The sequence below is a fragment of the Manacus vitellinus genome, unplaced genomic scaffold (assembly GCF_001715985.3).
Source record: "Manacus vitellinus isolate BGI_N305 unplaced genomic scaffold, ASM171598v3 scaffold_2_pilon, whole genome shotgun sequence".
Taxonomy (NCBI): domain Eukaryota; kingdom Metazoa; phylum Chordata; class Aves; order Passeriformes; family Pipridae; genus Manacus; species Manacus vitellinus.
In genome coordinates, this window is record NW_021940208.1 from 9,880,256 (window position 1) to 9,907,711 (window position 27,456).

General features: G+C 38.1%; 1 protein-coding gene across 1 annotated transcript; it reads left to right on the plus strand.

Moving 5' to 3' along the window:
- Window positions 1–6,333: 6,333 nt before the first annotated feature.
- On the plus strand, window positions 6,334–27,294 carry CFAP300 (cilia and flagella associated protein 300). The gene is made up of 7 exons (XM_018071494.2): window positions 6,334–6,479; window positions 7,001–7,082; window positions 8,686–8,758; window positions 13,801–13,967; window positions 16,151–16,323; window positions 22,603–22,669; window positions 26,959–27,294. Exons 1-7 carry the CDS (start codon window positions 6,367–6,369, stop codon window positions 27,088–27,090), a joined length of 807 nt encoding a protein of 268 aa, XP_017926983.2. The 5' UTR covers window positions 6,334–6,366; the 3' UTR covers window positions 27,091–27,294.
- Window positions 27,295–27,456: the final 162 nt, after the last annotated feature.

Here is a 27,456-nt window from a genome sequence, read left to right on the forward strand (position 1 = left end):
GAAGAGCCAAGAAAAATCAAGGTGGATAATTAACAGAATAAGCACCCAAGGAGTATACACTAGTGATCTGCTTAGAACCCATCTGTACTTCAGCAGACTGATATAAAATAAACAAAAAGAAGCTGTTTAAATACCAGAATAGTATTTAGCCCTTTTCAGAGAAGAAAAAGTGGTGAAAAATATAGTGGTGATATTTCTGCCCTCCCTTTGTAATGAAAGTGGCTTTGGTATGTATAGTGAAGGACTTGTGAGTGAGACACCAATGCCATGGCACAGGTAGCACCATAAGATGCAAGGAACCTGGAGGGTCAGTGCAGCAGAAGGGACAAAGTAACCCAAGGCTAGATATAATGTGCCAGAGTCAGGAGGGAGGGAGGAAGATGGGATCCTGTAGATAGCTGTAATCTGCTCATAGGTATGGGGGAGTGGGGCTAAACTGGGATGTACAAAATACTGCTGGGAAGGTAACAGTCAAGAGTGGAGAGTAAGGTGTACAAAGCTGAGAGGGATAATAAGTTTTAGATAGTAAATTTACAATAGAAGGAACAGTTGTGCTTTTTCAGCCACTCAGTCAGCACCTCCACAGCTGGAATTCATCCCTGTTTTCCTAACTTTAGGCACCTTATGGGTAGATGTGTACATGTAACATGTGATCATACATTCAATGGAGTTCAATTATGGAGCTTAGGATGTTTTGAGCTCACCTTATGGTAGACATCTCATCAACTGAATAAATCTGTTGCCTCTAAGGACAGTACTGACTTGGGACTCATTAGTCTTTCCAGTGCTAAAATACTGTAAGATAAGTCTGATGGAGAGCAAATTAAAGTCCACATCCCGCACCTTTTCTGTAATGAGGACTAGAACTACCCAGCATAGAAGGCACTCTACACTACAGTGAAGTTCAGCTCCTGCAGAAGATTTATGGGGCGTCAGTGTCCAATTCTAGGCACTTGCACTGATAAAAGACTCCAGATTCAAGTCTGTGAGAGAGAGAGAAGCCAGTTAGAAGCCAAATACAAATATATCTAAAACAGTAAATTCCTCAGATGCTTCTACGTGGCCACTTAGATCCATCTGAGACAAAGTAGAGTATGGCCTTTATGGAGCTGGCAGATATCACTACTTAAGAGTAGACTCAGCCTCTAGCTGCCATTCCAGAAAAACAGAAAAGAGGTATCTGGGACAATCTGAAAGATACCCTGGGCATCTGAAATGCCTCTCTATGCAAATAAATTTACATCTTGATCTCCCTTGATGACAATGGAACTTGGCTGACCTGTAAAGACCTACAAGTAGACATCTAAAATTAAGTCTCTGAAGCTGAAACACACCCCAAGGTCTCAGGTCTCACCTCTATGTCTAGTGCCATTTGAAATACCCACCTGACCTCCAGCCACCAGTCTGGAGGAGCATAGGTCTCCTCTAGGTGTTGTGTCATATCTGACAGCCCCATGAAGATCTTCCAGCCCCTTGAGGGATTTTAAAGTTCAAGCAACTGAATTAAGCTTCTGGCACCTAGACCTTCAGTCACTCCTAAACGTACCCAGATCACTGTCCAGAGAAAAACAGCACATCCAGTGGCTGGGTAGCCTGTATTCATGCACACAGAGGGAGAGGAACTGTTACACTTTAAAGGAATTTGTAACAGGACACCTTGCAGTATGGCTACACAGTTGTCTAAAATAATAAGGAAAAAATTTAACTAGAATAAGTAAAAAACATTTAAAATAAAATTTCTAAAGAATTTGCATGCCTAAATCCAACATTACTTCAGTATTTCATATTAGCCAGGTAGTCACTGGATAAAAGTAATAAACAGCCTTTTGGAACTTGAACAGGCCAAGAGTTGGTTGTCCCCTCCTTCCTAAAGTCCCTAATCAAGAAGTTAGAGATACAAATTCATGTTCTCCAACTACTATAATAAAACTTTATTTTTTTCACAGGGAAACAGTTTCTGTGACACAAATACCCAGACACCTTGTAAGCTTTTGTAGGTAAACTGTGTAGGAAAACTATGTGTGCAAGTGCATGTTTGGTTTGTGGTCCTAGAACAAAGGGGGTATAGCACAGAAATCTCAAAGCATAAGGTGAAAAGCTTAACTTTGAAAATGGGCATCTCAAATGCTGTTTGCGTATATGAACAACTCCTGTATTGCTTGAAAACAGGATTAGTAGCTCAGAAACCCTTTTTTTCTTCTACTGGGTTTAAAATTAACAGCAATCCATACCTGATTTAGAGAAAGGGTGTTTAGCTACCAGCCTTCGAAGGAGAGCTTTAAGGCAGTGAATCTCCAGGGGAGAACGTAAATTGTAATGGTAAGATGAGACTTTAGTGTGTAAATCCTCTTTGTTTCCCTCTTAGATGGGGCTGGATGGTTTCACACACACTGTGTTGAGTTTCCTAGGCCTCACTCTAATTCTAGCTGTGCACCTCCATCATCTCACGTTTCTTTTTGGAAATCTAGGCATTGCAAAGCTTGTTGCTTTGATACCTAAGCTCATTTCAGTTAATTATCCTCACGTATTTTCCTTACTACTTATCTCTAAATACTTTAAAAACTTGCAAATTGTAAATTATCTATATTTGCCTCACTTTTTGAATTAAGCCTCATAATAGTGCAACATACCACACTTCCTTTGGAAACAGAGGTTATTAATGGAACAGTCACTCATATATATATGAAGTTGATTAAACTTAAACAGACAATATGGACAAATCTCCCATAAACACAACCACCTTTTAACCAGTTGCTGTGTGTCAGGCAGCTGCAAGAGAGGGTTGCTCTGTAAAATTGGCTGAGCTGGCAGCCAAGGGTGACAGCAAAGTTGGTGGGGCAGTGCCGTCCCTGACACAGCCCCATCCCGCAGCCCCCTAACCAGCAAAGCAGGTCTGGTGACAGTGACCACATTCAACCACAAGTCCAGATCATCAGACCAGTCCAAACAGATGAGACAGGTTGAGTCTAAGGTCAGACTCAGGACCAATAGGTTCATGGCCAGGCACGAGCATGCTGGCCACACAGCTACAACAAGAAGCTGAGACAACAGCTGGGTCTGAAATGCAGTTCCAGAGCCAAGATGAGGATCCCATTGAGTGTCCTTGCAGCTCTGTCCCACCCTGCTGTCTGATCCAAGGTCACAGTAGAGCTGGCCTCTACTGTGACAGTAGAGCTGGCCTCAGAATACAGCAGCCCTACCACTAGGAAAATGTGGTTGCTGAGTCTCTGCACGATCCTGACACTGTGATCCAGAAATACACTTGCTGGGACAATGGCAGGTTAACTCAGAGGATGTGACAACAGCCCTAGTAGTTGAGGCACTTCAGATGTAAAAGCTCTGAGCTTGGACTTCCTCATGCCTAAAAATGTTAAAATCCAGATTTTCCTCTTCCTGGGTGAGGCCTCCAGTTGCATGGTATGAAGGTGGCCATCACAAGCCTGTTCTTTGTGTTTTAAAAGAAAAAAAGTTCTCTGCAAACAGAGGTGTTAATGCCTGCCCTCGCCTGAGGTGACTTCTGCTTTGCAGCCTTCAATTGCTGAAGAGTAACGTTAGAGGTGGCAGTGGAGAAAGGGGGAAATTCAGATATTCTACAGACTTTTCTATTTACCGATTTAGATATATTTGTATTTGGCATCTAATTGGCTTCTGTCTCTCTCACAGACTTGAACCTGGAGTCTTTTATCAGTGCAAGTGCCTAGAATTGGATATTGATACCCCATGAATCTTCTACAGGACCTAAACTTCACAGTGCCTTCTATGCTGGGTAGTTCTAGCCTTCACTACAGATAAGATGCAGGATGTGGACTTTAATTTGCTCTCCATCAGATTTATCTTATAGTATTTTAACACCGGACAGGCTAATTTATATCACAGATGAATATATATAGTGATAATTTTCCCTTTCCTCCTCCATTTGGCTAATTCACGTGGCTTAACTATCCCTCAGCTATGCTGAAGACTTCTGCAGGAGGGACGGAGGGAGGAGTTGCCATTCAGGTTCTTCCCTACCTCCCTGACTGGAATGAGCTGCTGCTCTGTCACCAGCTGACCTTTGCCTTAAAGACTGATGCACTTCGAAAAGGTGCAACAGGGCTGGTCCTCTGTAATTTGATTTTTGTTTGCCATGGAAAGGCTGGTTTGTTTGCTTTGCACTTAAGGCCTACAGATTATTCAGGACTGTAAAACTCTTCAAAATCACACATAAGTAAATACGTGAAAAACAAAAGATGCTGAAAATCAGTCTGCTCAAAAGGAAGGGACTACTATTGCTTAATAATATATACCTACCAGATTTCATTCTATGTCAGAAAAATATGTTTTCCACCCTTCAAATATCTTCTGTGAAAAGACAAAATCCTTAACATTTTAAAAAACAAGTTTAGTGTCTGTGTTTAAAAGAGTACTGTGCCTGACTTTCTACTTCAGGCTGTTGTTCATGACATCAGAGGATAATGAGGTCAGTGTTTAAACTGAAAGTCCCAGTTTAACTTTTATTGTTGTGTACTGCTTAAACTGGAACTATTGAATCATAAACTATGATAGGTAAATGGCACAGCTTTAAAGAAATTAATTCCACAGTTTAGAGTTTCCTGTCCTGATCCCTCTGGGCCAATCCTGAAGTCCTTGCTCATTTCCTTTCTCCTGATTCATCAAAGTGTTTAAACACTCTAGATTTCAGAGGGGTTTAAGCATGTGCTAGTTGATTCAACACTTTAACCAGAGCAAATCCCTACTAAAGTCAGTAGAATTTTTTGCCCACAAAGACCTAAAGTTTTGCTCTTTTTTTTTTTTTTTTTAAATCTGTATTTGAAATTAAGAATTTATGTGTTTGGTAGTTGTTGCTACACATCACTCCCTGCCCAAACCAGTTTTTTCACTTTGGCTATTTAATCTCTGGCTAGCAGTATTAGTGGCAAGAGGAATTTAACAGATGGGGTAGTGCTGGAGTAGGTGGAGATGTGTTGAGAATAAGGTTATAGTCATTTGTTTCTGGTGCCACCACTCTACATCATATTTAAAAACTAAGAAAGGCACACTTTTTCTTCATCTCCTCTTGAACTATCTCTACCAGTTAAACATCCTGAAGTATAGCGTAGCTTTATTTTCTATCATTGCTTAGGTGTAAGCAAAATTTATCAGGTGAAAAAAATGGAAATGTGTGGGAACTTGGAAAAAAACAGAATGGAGAAGATAGAGAGGAATGGCTCCTTAAATCTCACATACATGACTGCTACACAGCAATCTGATCTGCTGAACTGCAGCTCGCTGCACTGTTAGAAAATGTAGTGAGTATGTAGTGAGCAATGAATTCTACTGAAACGATGTTAAAACAGGGCTCCTTCATAGGCTTATTATATCAATTTCTTCTGGATTCCTTTGGTACAAGCCTGTTTGATGAACATGTCTTACAAATTAAATCTGTGGGACATCTTTTAGAGGGCAATGAGACCAGGGTGTGTGTGGCAGCAGTTTCATCTTGGCTCCCTGCTGTCGTGGCATGCTGCACCTTTCTCTTCTGCTTTCTAATCAAATCGAATGTGATTAATTTTTTTTTTTTATTAGAAACCAACAGAACCACTCCTAGAGGTGGCCGGGGAACAGGTGCTGAGGGTTGGAGTCGTCACCATGCCCTCAAGGCTCCTCCTCTGGTGATGGCTGGTCCGCATTTCTCTCTATTCTGCTTTTTCTTTTTTTCCTTAGAAATGGGGCTGCTGTTCAGCCTGAGCAGTAGGTTAATGGGAAAATGCCATTTTTTGGAAATCTGCAGTAAAGCAAGGGCGGGTTTGGGAGGCGGTGAGCTGCTGAAGGATATAGCATGAGATGTGCAGCAACCTTAAACTCTCACTGCTTTCCCTGCAAAGGCCAGGAAATTGCCCAAACTTTGCAAGGTGTCCCTTGCTTTACTAGACTTTCAGAAATATTTTGCTTAAGTAAGAATATGCTCTCCTTTAATTTCGACTGGGAAGAGTTCAAAAGCACGGCTCTCCTATTCCCAAGCGGCGCAGCATCCTGGGAAGCAAGAAGCAACGCTGATTCATTAGAGGTTCATAATGCATAACTTTGGGCTTTTCCTAACAGGTTTTGGTCTTACGTTACTGAGGTGGCTTTGGCAGAGGCAGCAGTGGCAGCCCCCGCCCCTGCCTGTTGGGCTCTCCCTTGGCAAGCCTTTCCTGGCGCAAAGACAGGAAGAGAGCGGAGGGGGGAGAAGGCTGGTGTTGAACTAGGGGATTTTATAGGTAAAAGCCAAAGAAAAGGGGGACGGCCGTGTCCGGGGGCCCTCGCGGGTGGCGGAACGCTTGTGAGCGGGATCGAGCTCCGCGCCGGAGCGGCGCCGTCTCCACGGCAACCGCCAGGCCGCGGGAAATGTCGCCGGGGGTCGAGGGCGGCCGGGGGGCGGGCTTCGTCTTCCGGGCCCTGTCACAGAAATCCTTCTCTTGCCTGCAGGACAGGGACATCGAGGATCGCCTCCTCAAATGGTGGGAGGAGGAAAGCCCGCTGCGAGAGGCGTCTGGCTAGGGGCGGCAGGGAGCGGCGGGCGGCGGGGAACAGGCAGGCGGTGCTGAGGGCTGGAGTCCTCACCTCGTCTTCAGGGCTCCCGCTCCGGTGGCGTCGGATCCGTGTCTCTCTATTTTCCTTTTTTCTTTTTGAATTTCTCCCCCCGTTTATTCCCCCACTTCTTAATCTGAAGTCTTCTTGATATTTTCCAGGCACGCAAACCACTCCTTCTGAGGTGCGAGGCATCTGTCCTCGCCTTCCAGAGTGAGCCAAGGTCTATTTCAGCTTCGCAGCGTTGCTCTGATGCAGCCTGAGCCCTCCAAAGTGTGTGTGGGGGTGATGGGAAGCTCCTATAACTGAGAATGAAAAGTAAAACCAAAACAAACAAACCCCTACAATTATTGGTCAGAATAGGACTTTATGTGGTTAACTTAACAAATTTGCAGAGTGAATGAGTTCTTAGTATGTCTGCAGAATATTTAATCTCATTTTTCCATTTCAGGTCCATGCAAGGCAGGATCACAGCACAAGCATTTGGTTTTGACCAGCAGTTTAAGCCCTATCAAAAGGATGAATTTGTTATGGTAGTTCTAAGTCCTTTGTATTTTAAATTGACTTTTTTTTCCTCCCATGAAATTATAGCTAATGGAAAACTGCATAACAGGAAACATAGTACCAGTGTTGCATGCTATTGGCCTACTCACTGTCTCCTTGAAAATAGGTGGGGTGCTCAAGTCTTACTTTGTGAGTTAACTGTATTGTCCAGTAAAAATATTTTAGTCTGTACTAGTGTTACTCTGCTACAAGAGGGAACAATTTAGTCATTCAGGTTTCCCAGGAATGGAAATCTGAACTGGAGCTGATCTTGGCCACAGCATTTAATATTGGGAAGTCCACCCAGGGTGAGACTTTAAACAGTATACACACAGGTGGTACCCTTGCTCTCAGCTGCTATGGCTTTGTCACAGTAACTACACTGGGCAATTAGATGTGCATGTGCACCACATATCTGGAGATATAATTTTTTCAAAATTAATGGGTACCATTGCTTTATACTGGAAGTTTGAACTTTTAGCTTTTTTGAGACTCAAGTCTCATACTGATTTTGTGTCCTTCACTTCTCTTGTCTGCAAAATCAAATCTGTGTATCTATTTGCAGACAGAAAAAAAAACTCAAAAGCACTTGTGGTTTTAATTTATTATACGTCTACTTTATATTGTTATCCTGGATAAAGAATTTAGCCTCTTTGTATTTTAAAGAAATTCACACAGAAATGCACCAATATTTCATCTCCCACTGATAACAGTTTCAATTTATTGAACCTCAAATTATTGAAGTTTTCAAAATACGCATTTGCCTTCTCAATGCTTGAATCTTTTGAATTAAAAATGTAAAGATATCACTATGAATGGATGAAATCTGAATAGCTGTGAAGTAATTGGGGGGAAAAAGGACCATTACATTATACTGTCTGATCTCTCTGTATCCCAGAGGGGTGGTAAAGAGATTTGGTGATGCAGAGACTGAAAAATCCATCATTTTCATAGCAGCTTCTTCAATGATTATTCCCACTGCTTGTATACATGTATGTAAGTGTGGTTTTCTCAGTTGCCTTATCTATCATTTAAACTTGCCAGCTACCAACATTTCTATGCATGTCTCCTTTCTTAAGTGATAATAAGATTGAATACTTCAAATCTTAATGTGGAACATCTTCTCCACACTATCAATAACTTATAGATCTGTTTAATAATTTTTGTGTCTCTACACTTCTCCAAGCTTTGAATTTGTTTGAAAAGTGCAAATTTTAAAATCCTACTTAGCATTTAATTTTTCACTTCAACGACATTGCATAAAGAGGTAGAACTGTCTCATCTCTTCCTCACTTTTCTGTACCTCGAGAATTTCATACAGCTTTTTTGTGTATTCCTGGACTAAAAGTGCTTTACTGTAAAACTTTAATGCATATATAAACGTGCACCTGAAGATATCTTGAATGTATAAAAGACACTGCCTACACAAAGTTACAAAAGCATGGATTTGGTGGCATCCAAACTGAAAGATCATACAGAATCTACTGTTGGAATTGGAGCCTTATAATTTGCTTTGAAAATATTCAAGCCATTATAAATGATGATTTTATGTTTCATTTCATTAACTGGTATTCTCTTATTTGAATATTATAGGCATTTTTTAATGATCAAAACGTGAACTCCAGTTTAAAGTTGCTGTCAGCTTCAGGACAGTGGACTACATTGGGTAAATTTAGAATAAATTAGTCTTAACTAAAAAAGTCTGTGTTGTAACTATTTTGCTCTAATTTGCCATTTTCTAATAACGACAGTTCATATATGTGTATTCTCACCTGGTTCAAATACCTTAAAGAATGACTTTTTTACTAAAAGAAAAGATTGTTGTCTTGTCTGTTACTAAATTGTCACATTTTACTCTTTTTTTTCCCTCGATCCCTGCATCATTCATAAACCAAGCACCTAGAACTGTTTCTGAATGGTCTGTGACATCTGGTTGACCTGACCACGTATCCAGACAAAATCAACTGCATTAATTATTCAGATAATGTTTGGAGAAAGGCATTCTTCTATAGATGCAACAACCTTACTGGACAGATCTGAGAGTATTGCTCTGTTACAAATTAAAGTTGAGAGAGGAGCAGATTAGGTAGAGCACACCTCCGAGCTCGTGTAAATCTGCTGTCTGCACAACAGAGGTGATCAAGGCGCAGAAGAGCCCCATGTCATAGGTTGCTCCAGGTGCAATCATGCCATGAGGTTGACTTCTAGTTTGTTGCCATATCAGAAACTACTTAAAACACTCAGTTACATCTATAGATATAGATGAGACACTAAAGCAGAAAGGCTAAAATCAAATAGCAAATTTATGGCACCACTGTGAAATGTGTTTCTCATTGTGTAAATAACACATAAAATTTCACAGCAATTGCATGTGATAATGTAGTGAGATTTTGTGCATAATGTGATCTCTGGTATTGCCGAAGCGGTTTTCCATAATAAGAATATTTTAAAAGGGGGTAGTGGGAAGTCCTAATTTCTTTTGGTTTGTCTGCAAATACTTTACTGTGTGTAAATATTTAATGGAGCTTTGGGAATTTTCTAACTTTTCCATTTCAGCTCTCTGAAATTGGCATAGATTTTTCCCACTATATACAATGACACTAGACATTGCCACCCTTTTGTTCAGTTAAAATCCATTTTCCAAACACTACATCCAACTGTTAAAACAATTGAAATAAAAAGATGCAAAAAATATCTCAAGTACCCCTTCAGGTACCTCTTTCTCACTCTGGCAAGCAGAAAAAAAATAGATATATTTCAAACTGTTGGGTAAACCTTTTCCTGCTTTAGGCAAGAATTTTTTTAGGCTATCTGTCTAGCCTACGACTTGCCAGTCCCTGCAGTGAAGGTCAGTAGGTTACATACCTTATGTTAAGAGTGGAGGGTCACTTGCCAAGTATCTCAGCTTAACTCCCAATTCTGCTCAGTCTTCCTCTGCACAGAAGTAGTGCATTTTGTTCTAAGGACTGGAAGGGTTCCCTTTCTAAATCCTGAACAGCTGGTATACCCCATTTGCTCTTAAAATTTCATCTTCCCATTCTTTGCCTATTTTTGGTGAGGAATGTTGGCTCATTTTTCTATACTTAGTCTTCATGTGCATTTTTTGAAAATATAGTAAGAATTTACTGTGAGTGGGAGGAGGTAAAAATCATCTTCTAGTATTTTCTTCTTCAGACATGCTGATATATTAATGCAGATTTATCATTTACTTATCACTGTGGAGTAACTCTTTTAAAAACACATTCCTGTTCCTAAAAAAATGCTGGAAATGGGCTTATTTTACTTTTTAGAATATCTGAGGAAAAATTACATAATCTAGGTTGATTCAGATACTGTATTTATTCTCTTGCAAACAAAAATGTTAGGGTTTTTTTTCAGAGGGGAAATAGTTTGGATGCATAATATAAGTCAAGTCTAGATAGATCCTTAGAAACTTCCCTTCTCCTCTCCTCCATGAGCTTGAGCAGCAAGTATTTATGGACCCACAGAAAGATGTCAGCATTATATAAATCATCAATATAACAGTAGTGTTTGTTTTCATAATAACTTCGTCTTTTTTGAGGATGTAGTCCCCTTGCACCTTTTCACTAAGAATGTATTTTTTCCTGGTAGAATCCATAATTATACATTGTCTCGAGGACTCCAGCTTTAACATTGCTCGAAATGAAACATTTTAGGTAAATTACACACAAGGACGTTCTCTAGTCTGCTTGATCTGATCAGAAAGATACTTACTATCCTATTCTCACACCACACTTTTTGCCTCTTGTAGTAGGGATATTTTTCCCCTCCTCCTGGCTGCATGGCACAGTACCTGATAGTTCTGACATGTGCTTTAAGCCACCTCTTCATGGGTTACTCTGATATTTCAAAAATAGAAGCAGCTAAAGGAACAAATTTGATGCATACCAATTTATGTCTTGAGTCTTGTGTGTTTGAAATAGCTGCAGTGAGAACTAAATAGTAGTTTTTCCTTGGACGCATTGCTGGCCTTGCACCTGTCAGCAGTCTTGGGGAGGCAGGACTGTATCTGCTTAAGCTCAATTAACACTTGAAAACTTATCTTCAAAGGGGTAGGGTTATGCTCTTTTTGTGTAAATAAAAATTCAGTATTTGCCTGAAAAAAGATTCTTGAGTTCCCATATGTACTTGAAGCTTCAACGATTTCTGTCTTTGGAATGGCATTTTAAAATCTGAATTATAATCTTAAATCAGCAATATTTTAGACTACAGTTATAGGTTATAACTTGCCAACAAAATGTAGATGTCATTTGAACCTATAAATCATCAACCTGCACTTTTTACTTTTGAAATAGCCTATTTTTAATTCTAAGCGCTGAACTTGCAGTATATATAACCTGTTTTGTAAATAGTAAATTGCAAGATGTTTTTCTGACGTAAAAACCTGTCTTAGATTTTGAAGGAATTCTAAATATACCTAGTCCAGGGTTTGTCTGCCCCCTACTAGATATGCAGCATGTTCATTTAAAATTATATTGGCAACACTTTATAGATACTTCAGAGCTGGCTGTTATAAGAAGCTTTAACGACTTCAGGACTTCTCAGCTCTTTGTTTTCCACTTGCAGAGTTGTCAAGGCATTTCTTCTTCCTATTTTATTTCTCACTTTTACAGCATTATTAAAACTAGTCACTCTTTTCTAGGAAATTTGGAATCTCCAATTTCAAATCTCACCTCTCAAATGGAGACTAGGAGCTTCCAGTGTATTTAAACTTTTCCATTTATAGTTCAGTTTTCTGAATTACTGAATAGATTACAAAGCTCTGGATTTTTTTTACCTGATCAAAGTTTTCATAAAATCTTTTTTCAGAAAAATCCTTACAATTCGAGGCCTATAAATAGCTCAATTTCTTATACTTTTAGCTCAATAACTGGGAAAATGTAAGATTTTTCATTTTTCTCAGGTCATTTAACATCTGATTTTTATTAGTTGACTCAGTTTTTAATTCATAGGTATTTACAAAATCAGCCTGTTAAGGGCTGATTTGGCTCATATTAAATCCCTTATAAAATAAAAATTCTATCCCTGTGAAAGGAAGCTGGATAATTAAAAGTTAGAGGAAGCTGGAAGTGGAGGGGTGGGAGGAAGGATGAATAAGTAAATATAAATCAGTTTTGTTGTTTTCTTAGGTTGTGAGGCTGTAATTAATGTTTTTTTTCTGACTTGTGTTTTTGGTTACATAATTTCATTATTGTTTGATAGTCACTACGTGGACAGGTAGGAGAATGTCCTAAACTTTTTTTCTTTAATAAAAGGTACTCTTTTTCATAATCTGTAGACGTGAAGCCAAGCAATTAAATGTCTATAGCTGATTTTCTTTACATAACATTGGTCTGGTAAAATAATTATAAAATTTCATGTCAGTATTTTAGCTTAAGTAGGTGCATTTTCAAGCCATCAACTTGTAACTTCTCTTTAATTTTTTTTCCTAGTGTTGATCAGGTAGGTGGTACAGTTTACCTGGGTTTAGATATTAAAATGCCAGTCCTACTTAACCTATGAATAAATAGTCTCCATGTAAGTATATGGCAGAAATCCCAAGGGCTTTCTGGAACTGTGTGGGCAAGAGAAATTTTAGGTTATGCTATGCTTGCAAAGATGAGGGTCGAAATGAAATGGTTTCCAATGCTCTTGGAAACATCCTGGTTCATACACCCCTTTTTGGCATGTTTCTTTTCCTGAAATACTGTCATCTAGAGGGAAATCTGGACATTTCCCAAATAGTAGTCCTTAGTGATCCTTTAGGTCAGTTTGTCAGGTCACAACTGAATTTTATCTTTAATTGTATGGTAAAAAGCCTTTTGATACTGTGATGTTGTTGACCAGTCTCCAATGAGGGTGTTCAGGTGGACTTACAAGATGGATAGAGAATATGTTCTGAACACTTGGACTGTAGAGAGCACACAGAACTTGGACTGAGTCCAAAGCTTCTCAAACATGGGGTCTAATGCTATTTAAGGTGCCATAAGTTATCCAACACCATGCATAAAGATTTGTAGATGTAACACTGTATATAGAGATGTGCCCTTCTAGACTGATACCTCATTAAGGAAAATACTATAGGGCTCTCAAATGGTTCAGATGTCTATGAGCAACAGGACTGGCCTTGGATGACTTGCAAGCAGAGGGGAAAAAAATATAGAAAAATATACCCTGCATTTAGTGATTACAGAGATAATACTTCAGATTCATACGGGAAATGTTGAGAGTACCTTTTTCATTTTCTGAAATAGCTGGTTAATAAAGCTTTTCAAAAAGTTCAGATATAATACTTAATAAAGAAAAAATTTGTTGGGGTTGTGTTCATTTTGGTTTTTACATTGTGGGGTGCTGTTAGCAGCTGTTGACTTTTGTACTTCATCATGCCAAATTTGGCAGCTGTCCTTAGATTCTTTAAGGGTTAAGCTGTGGAATATGATTTTTCTAAGGGTGTGATCTAACATGATGTTGAGTTCACAGTGTTCCATCTACTCCTAGTTTCGGTTGATAGTATTTACCGACAGAGGGAGCAAACACATGAGCCTTAATGGAAGGTGGCATGCAGATGAATTTAATGTTTTCTTTACACTTGTTTTTTTCTTACCTTTCTTTGGCTTTTTTGAGGGTCTGTGTGATTGAGTCATACTTATGTAATCTGTGTTTTTTTAAAGCATATGAAACATGCAACCAGCTTCCTATATATTCCAGGTTCTAAAGTGACAAAAATTGAAGCTACAGTGGTACCTTGCACACAGATTTCCATGTCATTTTTTGATCGGCTGTACTGTGAAGGAGTTGTTAGAGAAACTGGAGATATTGTGAAATGTTACGATGACTATTATGATGATATTCTTATCTCTGATGAATTAAGGAAGGTCAGTATAGTAATGAATAATTTATTATAGTTTTTCATACTCTGTTAGGTACCATAAGGACACATTGATAGCCATGTTTTAGAAACAATTGAGGCAGTACATTGCCTAAATGTGTGAAAGCAGGGACTGTTTTCCAGGTGGGCCCTCTTTCCTTCTTATTTGGGAGAAAAAGGGAAAACCTGCCCACCTGTGTCTCAAGTAGTCAGTCCTTGGGTGTATGTGGGGAAATGTAGATATTCATTTGCTTAGGAGGGGGAAACAAGGGGTGCCAAAGGAAAGGTTCTCTGATATTCAGAGCTGTAGGTTCACCCAGCCTTCCAGGTAGTTGATGAAATTGAATGTATTTGATAGCTACATCCTGAAGCATTCTTGGCCAGGGGTGTTGACCATATCATATGTGAAGACATTTAAAGAAAGTCATCTTCATAAATTTTCACTAAAATGAAGAGGAAACTATGAAAAAGGAAATTATTTTTCAGTGTAACACTGGAAGGGGACTAAGTATAACTCCTGAACAGGCCTGCAATGTAAAAACTTTGTTATACTGTAGTGGAGGGGTCAGAAAGCAGATTATTCTGGAAAAGAATCTAGCATTGGCACCTTCTTAATCAATGTATGTCTTTATTGTGTTTCTTTTGACTTCATAAACTAAGCTAAACCAATTTTTTAAACTTTAGTTTGTTTAGCATTAGCAAAGCATAGTGTGGGAGAACTGGATTTTGCTCTTCCTTGTATATATAATCAGCATAAGTACTTAATAATTATAGAGTTGCACTCATTTGCACTTGGCAAATCCTTTGAAGGCAGTGTATTTGAACCAGTGACACTGGTTACAGGATGTGGCCTGAAATACTGGTCTGTCTTGTAAAGTTCTGGGAAAAGGTGAGAACTCAAGCTCATGTTTAAATTTCAGATGTGGTTTGTAGCCTAGCAGTTCAAAATACTATGTATTTATTTATAAGCTGGGTACATGTGAAATATTTTCTGAAAATTAAGTATATTGTATGTAGGAAAGTTAGAGGCAACATTTAAAATTAGAAATTGTTGGGGTTTCAATGTCTTCCCATTTTCCTTCCCATGGAAGGGATGTGTGTGTCAGCATTTGCAAATTGAGGTTTTCACATTGGTTTGAAACAAATGGGATTCCTACTCGTGGTAAGACAGCAGAAAGAATAAGAGTAAAAATCTTCCAGGAATGACATCAAAACTTCAAATTAAATTAGCCAGGGCTCTAAGACAGAAGACTGTAGGGGGCACCAAACTGTCTCCTGGTGTCAGAGGGTGGCCCTCAGCTGCAAGGCTCCATGTTTCTTTCCTACCTGCCTTGTCTTCTCTTGCTTCAGCCAAGAAGGGGGTTGGGATATATGTGAAGTGGCCATCCAGAACAGTTGTTGCCCTGACCCCTTTTTACTCAGGCTGTGTTATAAAGAGGGCCAGAGAGTAGTAGGCTCATGTCTAGCTTTGACCAGTTTGCCTGGGCTGGCATCTGCAGTTTGGCTGACATGACTCAAATGTCTTGTAGCCATTGGGATTGTCCTTTCCACATTTACAGTGTGCAGTGTTGGGACTAATTTAGCAAGTTCTCTGTGTTCACATAATATCTCAGCAAAAGGCAGGTGAGACACATAGAGACAGCTGGAGAGCATGTCTGGTTAATCCAGCCTACAGATTAAGGCTCACTGGAGTCTGCAGTAAAGCATGATGTGAGTTTAAGTGATCTCCTCTGGGAGATCCTAGGATTCTTTTACAAATATGAAATAACTGTGTCAATCTAAGAGTGAAAATGCAAGTGTTGGCAAAGTTACCAAAACCTTGCCAGTGGTTTGGCAGTGGTTCACACCCCAAATATAGTTAGATTGTTTTCAGATTATTGATCGTTTCACTAGCATGACAAATAATTAATCAGTGAAACAACAAAACGTGAAAAATATTCCCTTATGGCTTTTGGGCACAAATCTGACAGTGATTCTGGTTTATATTTTATGTAAGAATTTTGAACATAATTGCATCACTGGAAGAAGGATTTATAGAGAAATATGTATTTCCATCCCTAGTTCCTATATTTTATATGGGCATAATTTCTGTGTGCCATACAGCAAAGTAGTTGCATTGTTTATAAACTGAATCTCAAATAAGCAATTTTTATCAATTTGACTTCCTTGTTTTTTTTCTTGTTCTACAAGGTCTTGCTTCTGGAGGATTCTGACCATTATGACTTATTCAGTCAATTGGATCGTGAGGAATTTCTCTTCTGTCTTTTTAAGCATTTTTGCATCGGAGGAACTCTTTGCCAGTTCGAAGATGTAGTTGACCCATACTTAGAAACTACAAAAGCTTTTTATAAAGACTTGGTGAGGTAAGTGTTATTCTGTTTTATACAACCGTGTATGTATGTACTGTGCATAGATACTTTGTGTCGATTTGTGTAAATTTATTGTGCACTGCTGCTTCAAAAATGGAGCTGTTATTTAATCCACCTGTAAGCTTGTTTGGCTTCGACCATCAAAATACCATGTAACAACAGTATTAGTTCAGTGCAAAATATATGCAATTTTAATCACATCTGTCCCACATAAAAACTCTTTTTATATAACATTTATGGACATAGATGGTTGATAATTCGCTACCATTTTAAAGATACTTTTTTTTTGCAATCATCTATTGAAAACATGGCATGGTACTGGAAACAGATTGTATTCCCACTGTCATTGATAAAATATCAACAATTAAGTCTTGGCTGTTTAGTTTTACACTACTTTCCATTGGACTGCTTTTGATTTAGAATTTAGAAATTGAAATAATTAGTTGAAAATTTTATTTCTGTATATATTTTATTCCTGCTGATTTTTTTTTTAAATTTTTTTGTAATTCACTTGCATTTTGGCCTTCCTAATTCAGCAAATACACTTCTCACAGTGTAATGCTAAGGGTGATAGAATCTGGCTGTTAACATGACACAGTGGACTAACATATATTTTTTGCCAGGTCTGGTGTATGGAATTGTTTGGAGTTTTACGTGAGGGTTTCTTTTCCTTGAAACTAAGGGTGGTTGTTCAGACATTCAAATTCAGAATAAAAAGTTAATTTTGTTTCGATATATCCATATGCTGACTTCTCCGATGGACAAAACTTCTTATTCCCTGGTTAGTGGGATACAGAATGTAGTTATAGGTTATGCAGACTCATTCCTAGTTAAGCAATGGGAATATAGAGATTGTCAAAGATATTACTAAATTTTTTATTAGTCTGATTAGTTTTTGTATTTTCATATCATATATAGATGGAAATCAAGTGGTTTCTTCAGAAGTACTGGATGTGACAGAAAAAGCATCCATGAGTGCTTCAACACTACCCTCCCTTTTCTTTTAAATTGCTCACTCTGCACTTGAATCAAGCTGCTTGTTACTTTAATCCTGGGCCTTAGTTGACTCTGCATTGCCTGCAGCTGTTTCTGCTCTTGTGTTGTTCAACTGATCTAGGACAAAGTGCAAATCCAATCAGTTCTTTCCCTTTACTGCTTCCCTTTGCTGTTGAGTTGTTTTATCCTAAACATGTTCAAGTTCTGTTCTAAGCCACTCATTTTCTTTACCTTCCTATCTCCTTAAACATCTTCCCATTCTTTTTCCTTTTTATGCTGTAAAATTTGATAAGGATATCAAGTAGGTCTTGTTACTTAAAACAAAAAAAAGCATCTGCCAAGATCTTCCCACAGTTTCATCCTGCTTTCAAGGTTTACTTTTTCTGTATCCTCAACCTATTGACCCTTTATATATTTCTGTGATTTTCCTCTTGTGTGCTACTTCTGTCCTTTATACAATATTAGGAGAAAATATTTCAAGATCCATTCCTCTGCTGTTTCTTTTTGTCTTTTTTTTTTCCTCAGTTGGCAGATTGCTTTCTATCCTCTGAAGTTTTGAAATACATCTACTCAGTTCATGTGAGATGACTGATCTTCAGTATTTATCTACCATGTGCCTCTCCATTTCTGTGCCTATAAATGTCTGCTGGTTTCTCACTGCCAGAGGAGCTGGTGTTAACACTCAATACCAGTTGAAAAAGAAATTTAAAATTTAACTAAATCTTTTTTCTTTGTCCTTTGATATTAAGTTCTCTGTCACTACCATGAGAGAAGTTTTTGATTTTGACATTTCAGACCTTCCCTCCCCCTTCACAATCATGGTTGTCTTTTTTTTTGGTCTTATTTCTCCCTGTCCCCAGGTTACCAAAATGATGCTGCTGTTTTATTTCCACCATCTTAAGAGAGAAAAAGCCACTGAAAGGCTGTGAAGATGACCACTAATGACAGTCTTGACTTAATTTCTAATTTCTAGTCCATGCTAGGCCTGTGTTACTTCATTTTTGTACAAATTCACCAGAAAATAATGCAATGAAAACTACCTGCTCATAGCCTTTTATTTTCAGTAAACAACTGCTAATGACAGTAGTAATTGCTTAAATTCTGTTTCCCAAAGAGTTCACCTTCAAATTCCTGTTGAATACTAACTGTCCTTTAAATTCTTTTTTAGACTGCTATCCTCTGTCTGGTTTCTTTTCATCTTAGATTATGGTCGCATTGGATACTTTCTACTGTTTTAAAGTGATATTAAAAACCTTTTGTGGTATTAAAAATTCTGTAAACTGTATTCTCCTTAAGGTTTAATTTTGAATTTTTATATTTGAAGGCTAAGAAGGCTTGGTAAAAAACAAATGGATACTAAAATAATTGTTAGCTGCTAGGTGATGTGCATTGAAAAATTAGCTGCCACAGATGAACTCAGACCAATAACAATAAGCTTATAGAGGTATAAACTACCACTGTTCAGTCCTGTAACAGTATTCCTTATGGAAAAGAGCCTTGGCATGAAGAGTTACACAAAAGTGTCTTTACTGCTAGGAGCAGCAGGCCTATGAGCTTTTCCTTACTTATCTTTATTACAACAGTTTTTTCTGGCCTTTCCTAAGTTCTAACTCCAAGGCACTGGCATTCGAAATAGTATCAAAAGGTTTGAGATTTTGTTTTATTAAAGCATTTCCATGTGTATAGCTTTATTATGAGAAAATGCAATAATCTTTTTGAAATTAGGAGATCTAGATATTTTACAAGCACAGCTAGGGACTTCCAGATACAATTATTAAATGGCAGATATTTTCTTGTTTGCAAAAAAGTGATATTTTCTTACTAATGAATTAATGCACAACTTGTAGTCTGTTACTAATCCATTCATAAATAGTCTGTGACCAGTTGAATCCATCCAAAATTCTAGTGTTTACTGTCATATCCTGTGTAACCTAAATGATTCAAAATTTCTTGTAGTATTTTGATTTGGTTAAAGAATATACTTACACAACAAAAATTTGTTAATTAAAATAAAGTCCATGAATCTTTGTTGATAAATCTTGCCTTCTCTACTTAACCCCAGATTTTTCTGACAGTGTCTGTCGATGGTGACAGCTGCTGTGGTATCTTGTAGTCAGTGTTTTCTTCTCCTTGCTTCATCTCCATCTCCATGCCCTTTCCCCCATAATGAATGAATGTATTTGAAGGCATTAAGTTGTTCTTTTGTTATTTGGAGAGCCTAATAAAATACTGCTGGTAAGGTTAGGGTATTAATAAATCCCAAAGTGTATTGAGATGAAGATGTTTGCTCTTCATAAAAATAGAATAGATGCACATTAAAGTGATGAACTACCATATTCAATGAATAGTTTAGACGTTAACAATTTGGAAGAACATGGGGCTATTAATACTGTCCTCTTCAAGAAGACAACATGGTTTTTTCTAAAACCTTTTAGGGAAAAAAAAAAGAAATGGGGCAAACACACTCATTAAAGGCAATGTCCTGGTTTCTTTCAAGTCAACAAATGAAGAATCTATCTGATTTTCACAGACACAATTTTTTGCCTTAAAAAAATAACCAAAGTGCTAGAAATAAACACTCATTCTGAAAAATTACTTACAGGAAGCTAACCACAAGGGGAAAATTTCTCAAGGCAGTGGAATAAATAGAAAAACTTATTCTTTGTCACCTCTTACTTTGATATCCTACATATATGAAACCAGAAAGTGGTAGCCTTATTTTCAGAGAAGAATCTGAAGACAGAGTAACTTAGAACTGTAGCTTTTGGGGGTGGTAATATATGGTAGAAAGCGATAACCACACTAACTCTCTATATCTTCTTCTGAAAGTTGTCACTCTTTGCACAGAGATGGTTAAACAGTTTCTGAAATGCTGTAGTTTCCAACCTAGTATGTTAGCATAAACTGACATCTATGTTAGTTTGTCTTAATATGCTGGTCTGTAAACTGCAGTGGTTCAGAAGCTGAGCTGTCCCTGCGAGGGACAGTCATCTCTGAAGGGCTGGGAAGGCAGACAGCTGGGGTCAGTACCAATTTCAGCAATGCTTTTCAATCCACTGTTGAGTATATCAACATATCAGATGTAACAAAAAGTTCTGAGAAAGCCTCGACTCCCCCCAAGGAAGATGATCTTCACAGTGTGGGTTCAAACATGACAAAGGACTCCACAGGCAGTCAGTTGATTGCAGAGTCAATTTTTTTATTGGCTGGAGAGATTGAATCAACAAAGGTGATGTTGGTTGATTTGGGGTTCACTTGCTCTTATAAAAAAAAGCTTTGCTGAAGCACTGGTAATAGGGGACTGCTGTCACAGCTTGGACCTGGTGTGGTGAGTTCACTGGCCTGTGTTTAACATACATTCTAGTAACTTGTCTATATTGGGACCTTTCCCAGGGATGGAATCTGTTTGTGGCAAGGCAGGTATTGAGGTATGCATTTCTTGGAAGTGTGTAAGTATGGAAGTTATAAGCCTCAGCTATTCCATAGTGAGTTAATGTAAATAGGAACCTCCAAAATTAGATAAATTAATAACAGTTACATGATCTAATTTCTGAAGAAATGTAAACATCACTTAAAGCAGAGCTGAGGAAAAATAACAAATTAAAAATACTTAAATTGAAAATATGTTGAGATGCCTGGATTCTTCGCAATGATATCTCAGTGTTTTTTGTAAACATGATGAAAGAAATAGCAGTCTTCATAACACAGACTAGAAATATAAAAATTCGGAACTAATCCCATCCTAAATTGCATAGCTGCCTATGTATACAAAATTCCAAAGGAAGAAAAATTATCATAAACTATACCTACTAGTTAAAAATGAGCTAAAGACTGCATTTCTTCACCAGTACTGCTGCTATTTCTTGTGGTCTGTACTAAGATGCATTTCACTTTGCAGGTTTCTTATCTCAAAGAATATGTGAAAAGATTTTTACAAAATATTTAGCTGCATAATTTTTCATAGCTATCAAAATGCAAACTATACTGGAGTCATCAGCATCTGGGTAATATTGCTGTGATTTATTAGCTGAAAACTGTGAAAAGTAGTGGGGTTCCACAGAGCTGCATTTTGTGTTCTTCAACACAAAAGTCATTCATAAATGACTTGGAAGCAAGACTGGAAGGGATGCTAAGCAAGTTTGCAGATGACACAAAATTCAAAGGAGGTGTTGACTCCCTCAAAGTCAGGGAGGCCCTGCAGAGCAACCTTGACAAATTAGAGGACTGGGCAATCACCAACCATATGAAGTTCAACAAGGGAAAGTGCTGGATTTTGCACCTGAGACAGGCCAACCCTGTATGTACATACAGACTGGGGAATGAGATGCTGGAAAGCAGTGCCACAGAAAGGGATCTGGGGTCCTGGTCGATGGCAAGTTGAATATGAGTCAGCAGTGCCCTGGCAGCCAGGAGGGCCAAGCGTGTCCTGGGGGGGCATGAGGCAAAGCATCACCAGCCGGTCGAGGGAGGGGATTGTCCCTCTCTGCTCTGCACTGGCCTCACTCATATTGTGTGCAGTTTTGGGCACCACAATATAAGAAAGATATTAAGCTCTTAGAGAGTGTCCAAAGGAGGGCAACAAAGATGGTGAAGGACCTTGAGGGGAAGCCGTATGAGGAGCAGCTGAGGTCACTTGGTCTGTTCAGCCTGGAGAAGAGACTGAGGGGAGACCTCATCGCAGTCTACAACTTCCTCATGAGGGGAAGAGGAAGGGCAGGCACTGATCTCATCTCTGTGGTGGCCAGTGACAGGACCCAAGGGAATGGCCTGAAGTTGTCTCAGGGGAGGTTTAGGTTGTAATATTAGAAAAAGGTTCTTCACCCAGAGGATGCTTAGGCACTGGAACAGGCTCCCCAGGGAAGTAGTCACAGCCCCAAGCATGACAGAGTTCAAGAAATATTTGGACGATACTCTCAGTCACATGGTGTGACTCTTGGGGATGGTCCTGTGCAGGGTTAAGAGTTGGACTCAATGATCCCTGTGGGTCCCTTCCAACATGGGATATTCTGTGATTCTGTGATTCTATGTCTAAAACCAAGTCAGTTTCAGACTAGATATACTCAATATTTTTCAGTAAAATGTCATAATAGCCACATTATCTAGCAATGGCCACATACCTTTCCATGGTCAGTGTGACATAAGTTGATTTTAACTGAGTTTGACCTTCATAAAATTTGAGTGAGGACGCAGTGTTTAAAATGTATTTAATAAATGAAAGATTCTAATCATCATTACTTACAGTGTATAGTAAGTACATATTATTCCCCTGTATTTCAGTGTTCAAAAGAATCCTGAAACAAAAGAAATACGTATTATTTCTACAGTCTTCAGAGTGTCTGCATATGTAAGTATTAATAATGTTTTGATACAGGATTTTACTGGAAGTTGCATGCACAGCATGAAAATAATGAATTGAAATTAAGACAAAGAAAACATAATATTCCATTGTAATGGGTTATTTTCCCATAGTTGTAATTTTTTTATTCATGAACTCTCTCCCTGATCTCATCCTGCTTTCTCTTCCTCTACACTAATTCTTCATCAGTAACTACTAACTAAAGTTTTGTTTGGTAGCTCACTAAAAATAGGCTTACTGGATTACATTTGAAGTCATAATAGTCATCCAGAAACTAGTTTATGGAAAAAAAAAAGATCTGAGTAATTCTGGGCTTAGATAATAATAAAACTTGAGATAGCAGTAAGGATAAAGAATGCACTCTTGACTTCATATATTCTGTTTTCAGAAATGTTGCTAGAGCTTTCTGAATAGCTTGCATTGCATCTGTTTCTCTAGAGACTGCAAGGAAGTGTAGTATACAAAAAGGCTGGACATGACTGCTAACCTCTTTTACCCTCCCTTGTCAAGTCTCATTCCTCTTTGTTTCCCTTGCAAAATCATATATTTACCATCAAGATAAGTTTGAGAACTGGCTGCACGTTTATCAGTTTCAGCATATCTGTTATCTGTTACAGTAGAATTAACTACTTCAAATTCTTCTTGAGTAACCAGAATATGTAATAATTAAATGTCGGATAATGGACCCCCTTTCAACAGCAGTAACTGATGTCATTTCAGACTGCACAAACTTCCCTGTAGGTTGCCAATAACCCAGTTGTTCATCTGTGGATCATCACCTTTAAGTACTATATGTGATTCATAAAGACTTTCGAAAATAAACACTTTTTGGGTGTATTAAAATTTATCTTTCTACTAGGTTGCAGACTGTAATAAAAATAAAATAAAAAATCAAACCCCTGATAACTTAATGTTCTTCTGTTATTACTGGTTTTTACCCACCTCTGAATCAAGTGCATTGATGTGAACTTTGCAGATTTCTATGTTTAGGTAGATGGGTGACATTAAAGAGTTCCCCTAACTGTCTTAGACATACATTAAATACCACTAGGGAAGAAAAAAAAGAAACTTTTTGTAAACAAAAATGTGTATGGACAGAAGAAAATCCAGTGTAAATGCAGAGCAGGCTATCCTCTTTGTAGCCTTGGAGGAAAATTGGGCATTGCTGTGCATTCTGAAAATTTGTGAGGTGAAGAATTCTGAAATTATGGTTTGTATTAAAGAACATCCTGAAGAATTTTCTCTTGGAATACAGAAAGGCTTAAACAGTATGTCTAGACTGTTTCATGGCTGTGTGGATCAAAACTATTCAAGTCAGCACTTACAGGAAGGACACTTACTGGAGCACAAATGTCTTATGCTTGTGATGAAAAGTTTCTCTCAAGGAGATAACTACATTTCTGCAGTAGATTTAGTTTGAGTTCATTTGCTAAGTAACTGTAGAGTGTGTTATTACAATCCTTATGCTGAACTGACAGTTTTTAAGCCATGTTTTCTTGTTTTGTATCTGGAAGAAGGGGACTTATCCTCTTAGCCTGATATAAATAAATAAATAAATAACTTTTAAAAAGCTGTTCTGGTAAAAGTGACTTCTGCAGACAAGAAGTTAGAAGAACACACATTTTTGCAAGATGGATTAACAAATGAACAAATAAATATACATGTGTATTTGCACTAATATAAATGGAATGAGGAATTAAGAACTTTACATAACACCATGCGGACACCGTCCCTTCCTCTTTGTTTGGTTTTTAAGATGTGGCTAAGAAGCCCTTGTTTTGGAAACAATATCTAAAAAAGCACACTATTAGAGATGTAAATAGTTCAAGGTATTAAGGTGTAGTTATAAATGTCTGTAGAGCTGTGATTAGCAGCTGTGATGTTTAGCATCAAAACCTGATAGACATAGACCTGGGCACCACAAGAGAAATAATTTTAGATCTTGTGACAAAGTACTCTCTTGAACTCCAAATACCCTTGAAAATTTTGAGGTTTTGCATATAATGAAACACTGTTACAGCTAAAGTATTGGGATGCTCACTGGATATTTTTGAACTTTCTTTACCTGAACCCAAACTGTGGCAGTGTTAGAAATCAGCATAATGCAGAATTTATTCAAGAAGTATTTTTTAAAAAAACTTGATTAAATTATGCAGTTTTGAGAATGTTCAGCAGTATTTTTATTTCTGTATTATGCTGTGCATATGTATTCTTAAATCATCAGCTGATTATCTGTGTTGCTACAAAGAAAAAATACAGTACATCAATAAATCAATCATTACACCCCCTGGATGTCTGAACCAAAGTCCACACTGCAGATGGAATTGGTATGGTTCTTAATTTGTGTACATGCATGAATGTAAATTTCAGAGTCTTTGTGCTCTAGTATTTTAGGGTTTTTATGACCTCTTTTACTAATTAAAATAAATTTTAAAACCCTTTTCATTTAATTAAGTTATATTTATTATTTTCCTCATACCAAGTTTGGTATATTCTGGAGTTTCTTGAAATGCCTTATCACCAGAACTTAATTAGTTTTTGTTCTTGTTGAAAAAATTTTTAGTGGGCTAACACTGCCTTTAAACAGCCAAAACGTCAACTGGCATCAGTTGATTCCATAAGGAGTGCAGGAGTGGGATCCTTGGTAGCAATGGGAAAAGATTTTAGCTAGCAATCAGATCTTCATGTTGGTCTTCTCTTACTTTTTTTTCTTCACTTCTGTGCATGAGCTTAGGTTATTTTTGGATCAAACTCCAAAGGCATTGTGATGAGCACTGTAAAATCTTAAAACTTTCTCCCCTTACTTGCAGATGAGAGTCCAGAGTTTGTTACATATGTGTCCCTAAAAAACACCTGAAGAGAGCTAGGCATCTTACAATTGGAGCTACAGAGCTTGTATGCTGCGTTGGCTTAAAAATAGAATACTATTTTTAGCTTGTGGCATTTGACTACCATTGGAAAATGCTGTGAATAAACATTATCAAATCTCTACCTGTCTTAAACAGTGCTTTTATGGTGGTGCTTAGCTTAATTTAAGGTTCAGGAGTTTGAATAATTCCCCAAAGGAAGACACCAGAACATCTAGTAGGGGGTTCATCCTCCTTGAAATAGCAGGAGAAAATGAGGTGCCAGTAACAGCTAATGGATAAAATTCACAAATGGTCCTTGGAGCAGAAACAGGGACCCAAAACTTTTCCTTCTAACCTGACTACCTTAACCACTGAGATGGATTATTTTATGCAAAGGAAGACAGCTTGAACAAAAGAATGTGAGACATGTGACCCTCATCTGGAATACTCTGGGAGTTTAAAATTTTCCTGGACAAAATGGGCAATATATGCAATATAGCAATTTCCCTCAGGCAAAAAAGTGGAACAGAACTTACATCTCTTCAGCTCTTTCATAAACGGGTTGGGGAGCAGGAGGGAACTGTTACATGTTTTAAAAGAAAAGAGGTGTCCCTACGTATTTATTGATCTTTCAGATGTTCAGTTACCACGTTGACTGAATAAAAAAAATCAACTCTTCAAAAATCCCCCCATCTAGCTTCTGGATCCCTACTGGGTTTGAAATATGTGTCAAACTGTGCTGCTCTGTCAACACTGAAGCTTTTATTGACATGTGCAGACGTAGGATGTTAAACTGAAGAGCCCAGTTCCTGTGCTGATTGTCAGCTGAAAGTGTTTTTTCAGAATGAGCATTTTGGAGCTTAGGTGCCTAGACTCCCTTCAAACCCTTTCTGAGGACTGGCACACAAAATGTTTTCAATAACAGTCCTAAATTGTTAAAAAGAGCTGTAATGCGGGTTTTGCTTAAATGCAGATATTTGAACCTGAACAGATGCATTAGCAAATGTTAAATGAAAAAAAATTATAATGATGGAACAGTTTTATGTGTTAATATAGAGTCTATGATTTTTTTCTCTTTCACAGGAAACATGATGGGGCTGTTGTAAATTTAATCATTTGTAATTTTTATAATTGTGTAAACACATGCTTACATGTTTATTTTTACATTTTATATTAATATTACATTTACCTCAAGGTTATTTGAAACATTCAGCTAGAACTACTGTGCATTTTGTAGCGTTGGGATTCTCATGGAGACATAATGCTGTTTTCAATAAACTACGGTGTATTTGTTCTGTTTTGCTATGCAATAAACTATCAATTGGAACAAATTATCAGTTTCATTCAGATTTTCTTAATTTTGTCATGGGTATCCATGTTGTCCCTAATACTGCTTTGTTTTTTTTTTTTTTTTTTACTTCCTGGCAGGATGCTAATGGCCTATGTTACCCTTCAAGCAAAAGCCACGAACAGACTTTTGCCTACTTGATTGTGGATCCCTGCAAGCGACACGTGAATACGCTGTATCACTGTTTCGGTGGAGGCGTATTTGCTAACTAGTTACGAACCCCAGTTTTACTCTCTGCATACTTTTCTGACGAGGAACGATGTGCTCCTTGATTACAGGCTCGGAAGTGCTTCACGTTTACTCAGATGTTACTACGGAGTTAGTGACAAAAGTTTTCCTGTATTTATAGTTCTTGACGCTGTTTTCTTGGCAGTGCCCCCCTCCCTTCACCCGTTTTATCTAATAAAAAGTATTTCCCCAAAGGTCCCGTCCCTTTAATGAGCCCGTTTCACAGACCCACGGCGCGTAACTGCGGGGCAGGCTCTGCGGGACCGGGAAAAAGCGCGGGAGGGGGCCGATCGGAGGGGGGGTGTCCCAGGCCGAAGCCCCGTTTCGGGCCGGGGGACAGCCGCAGCACG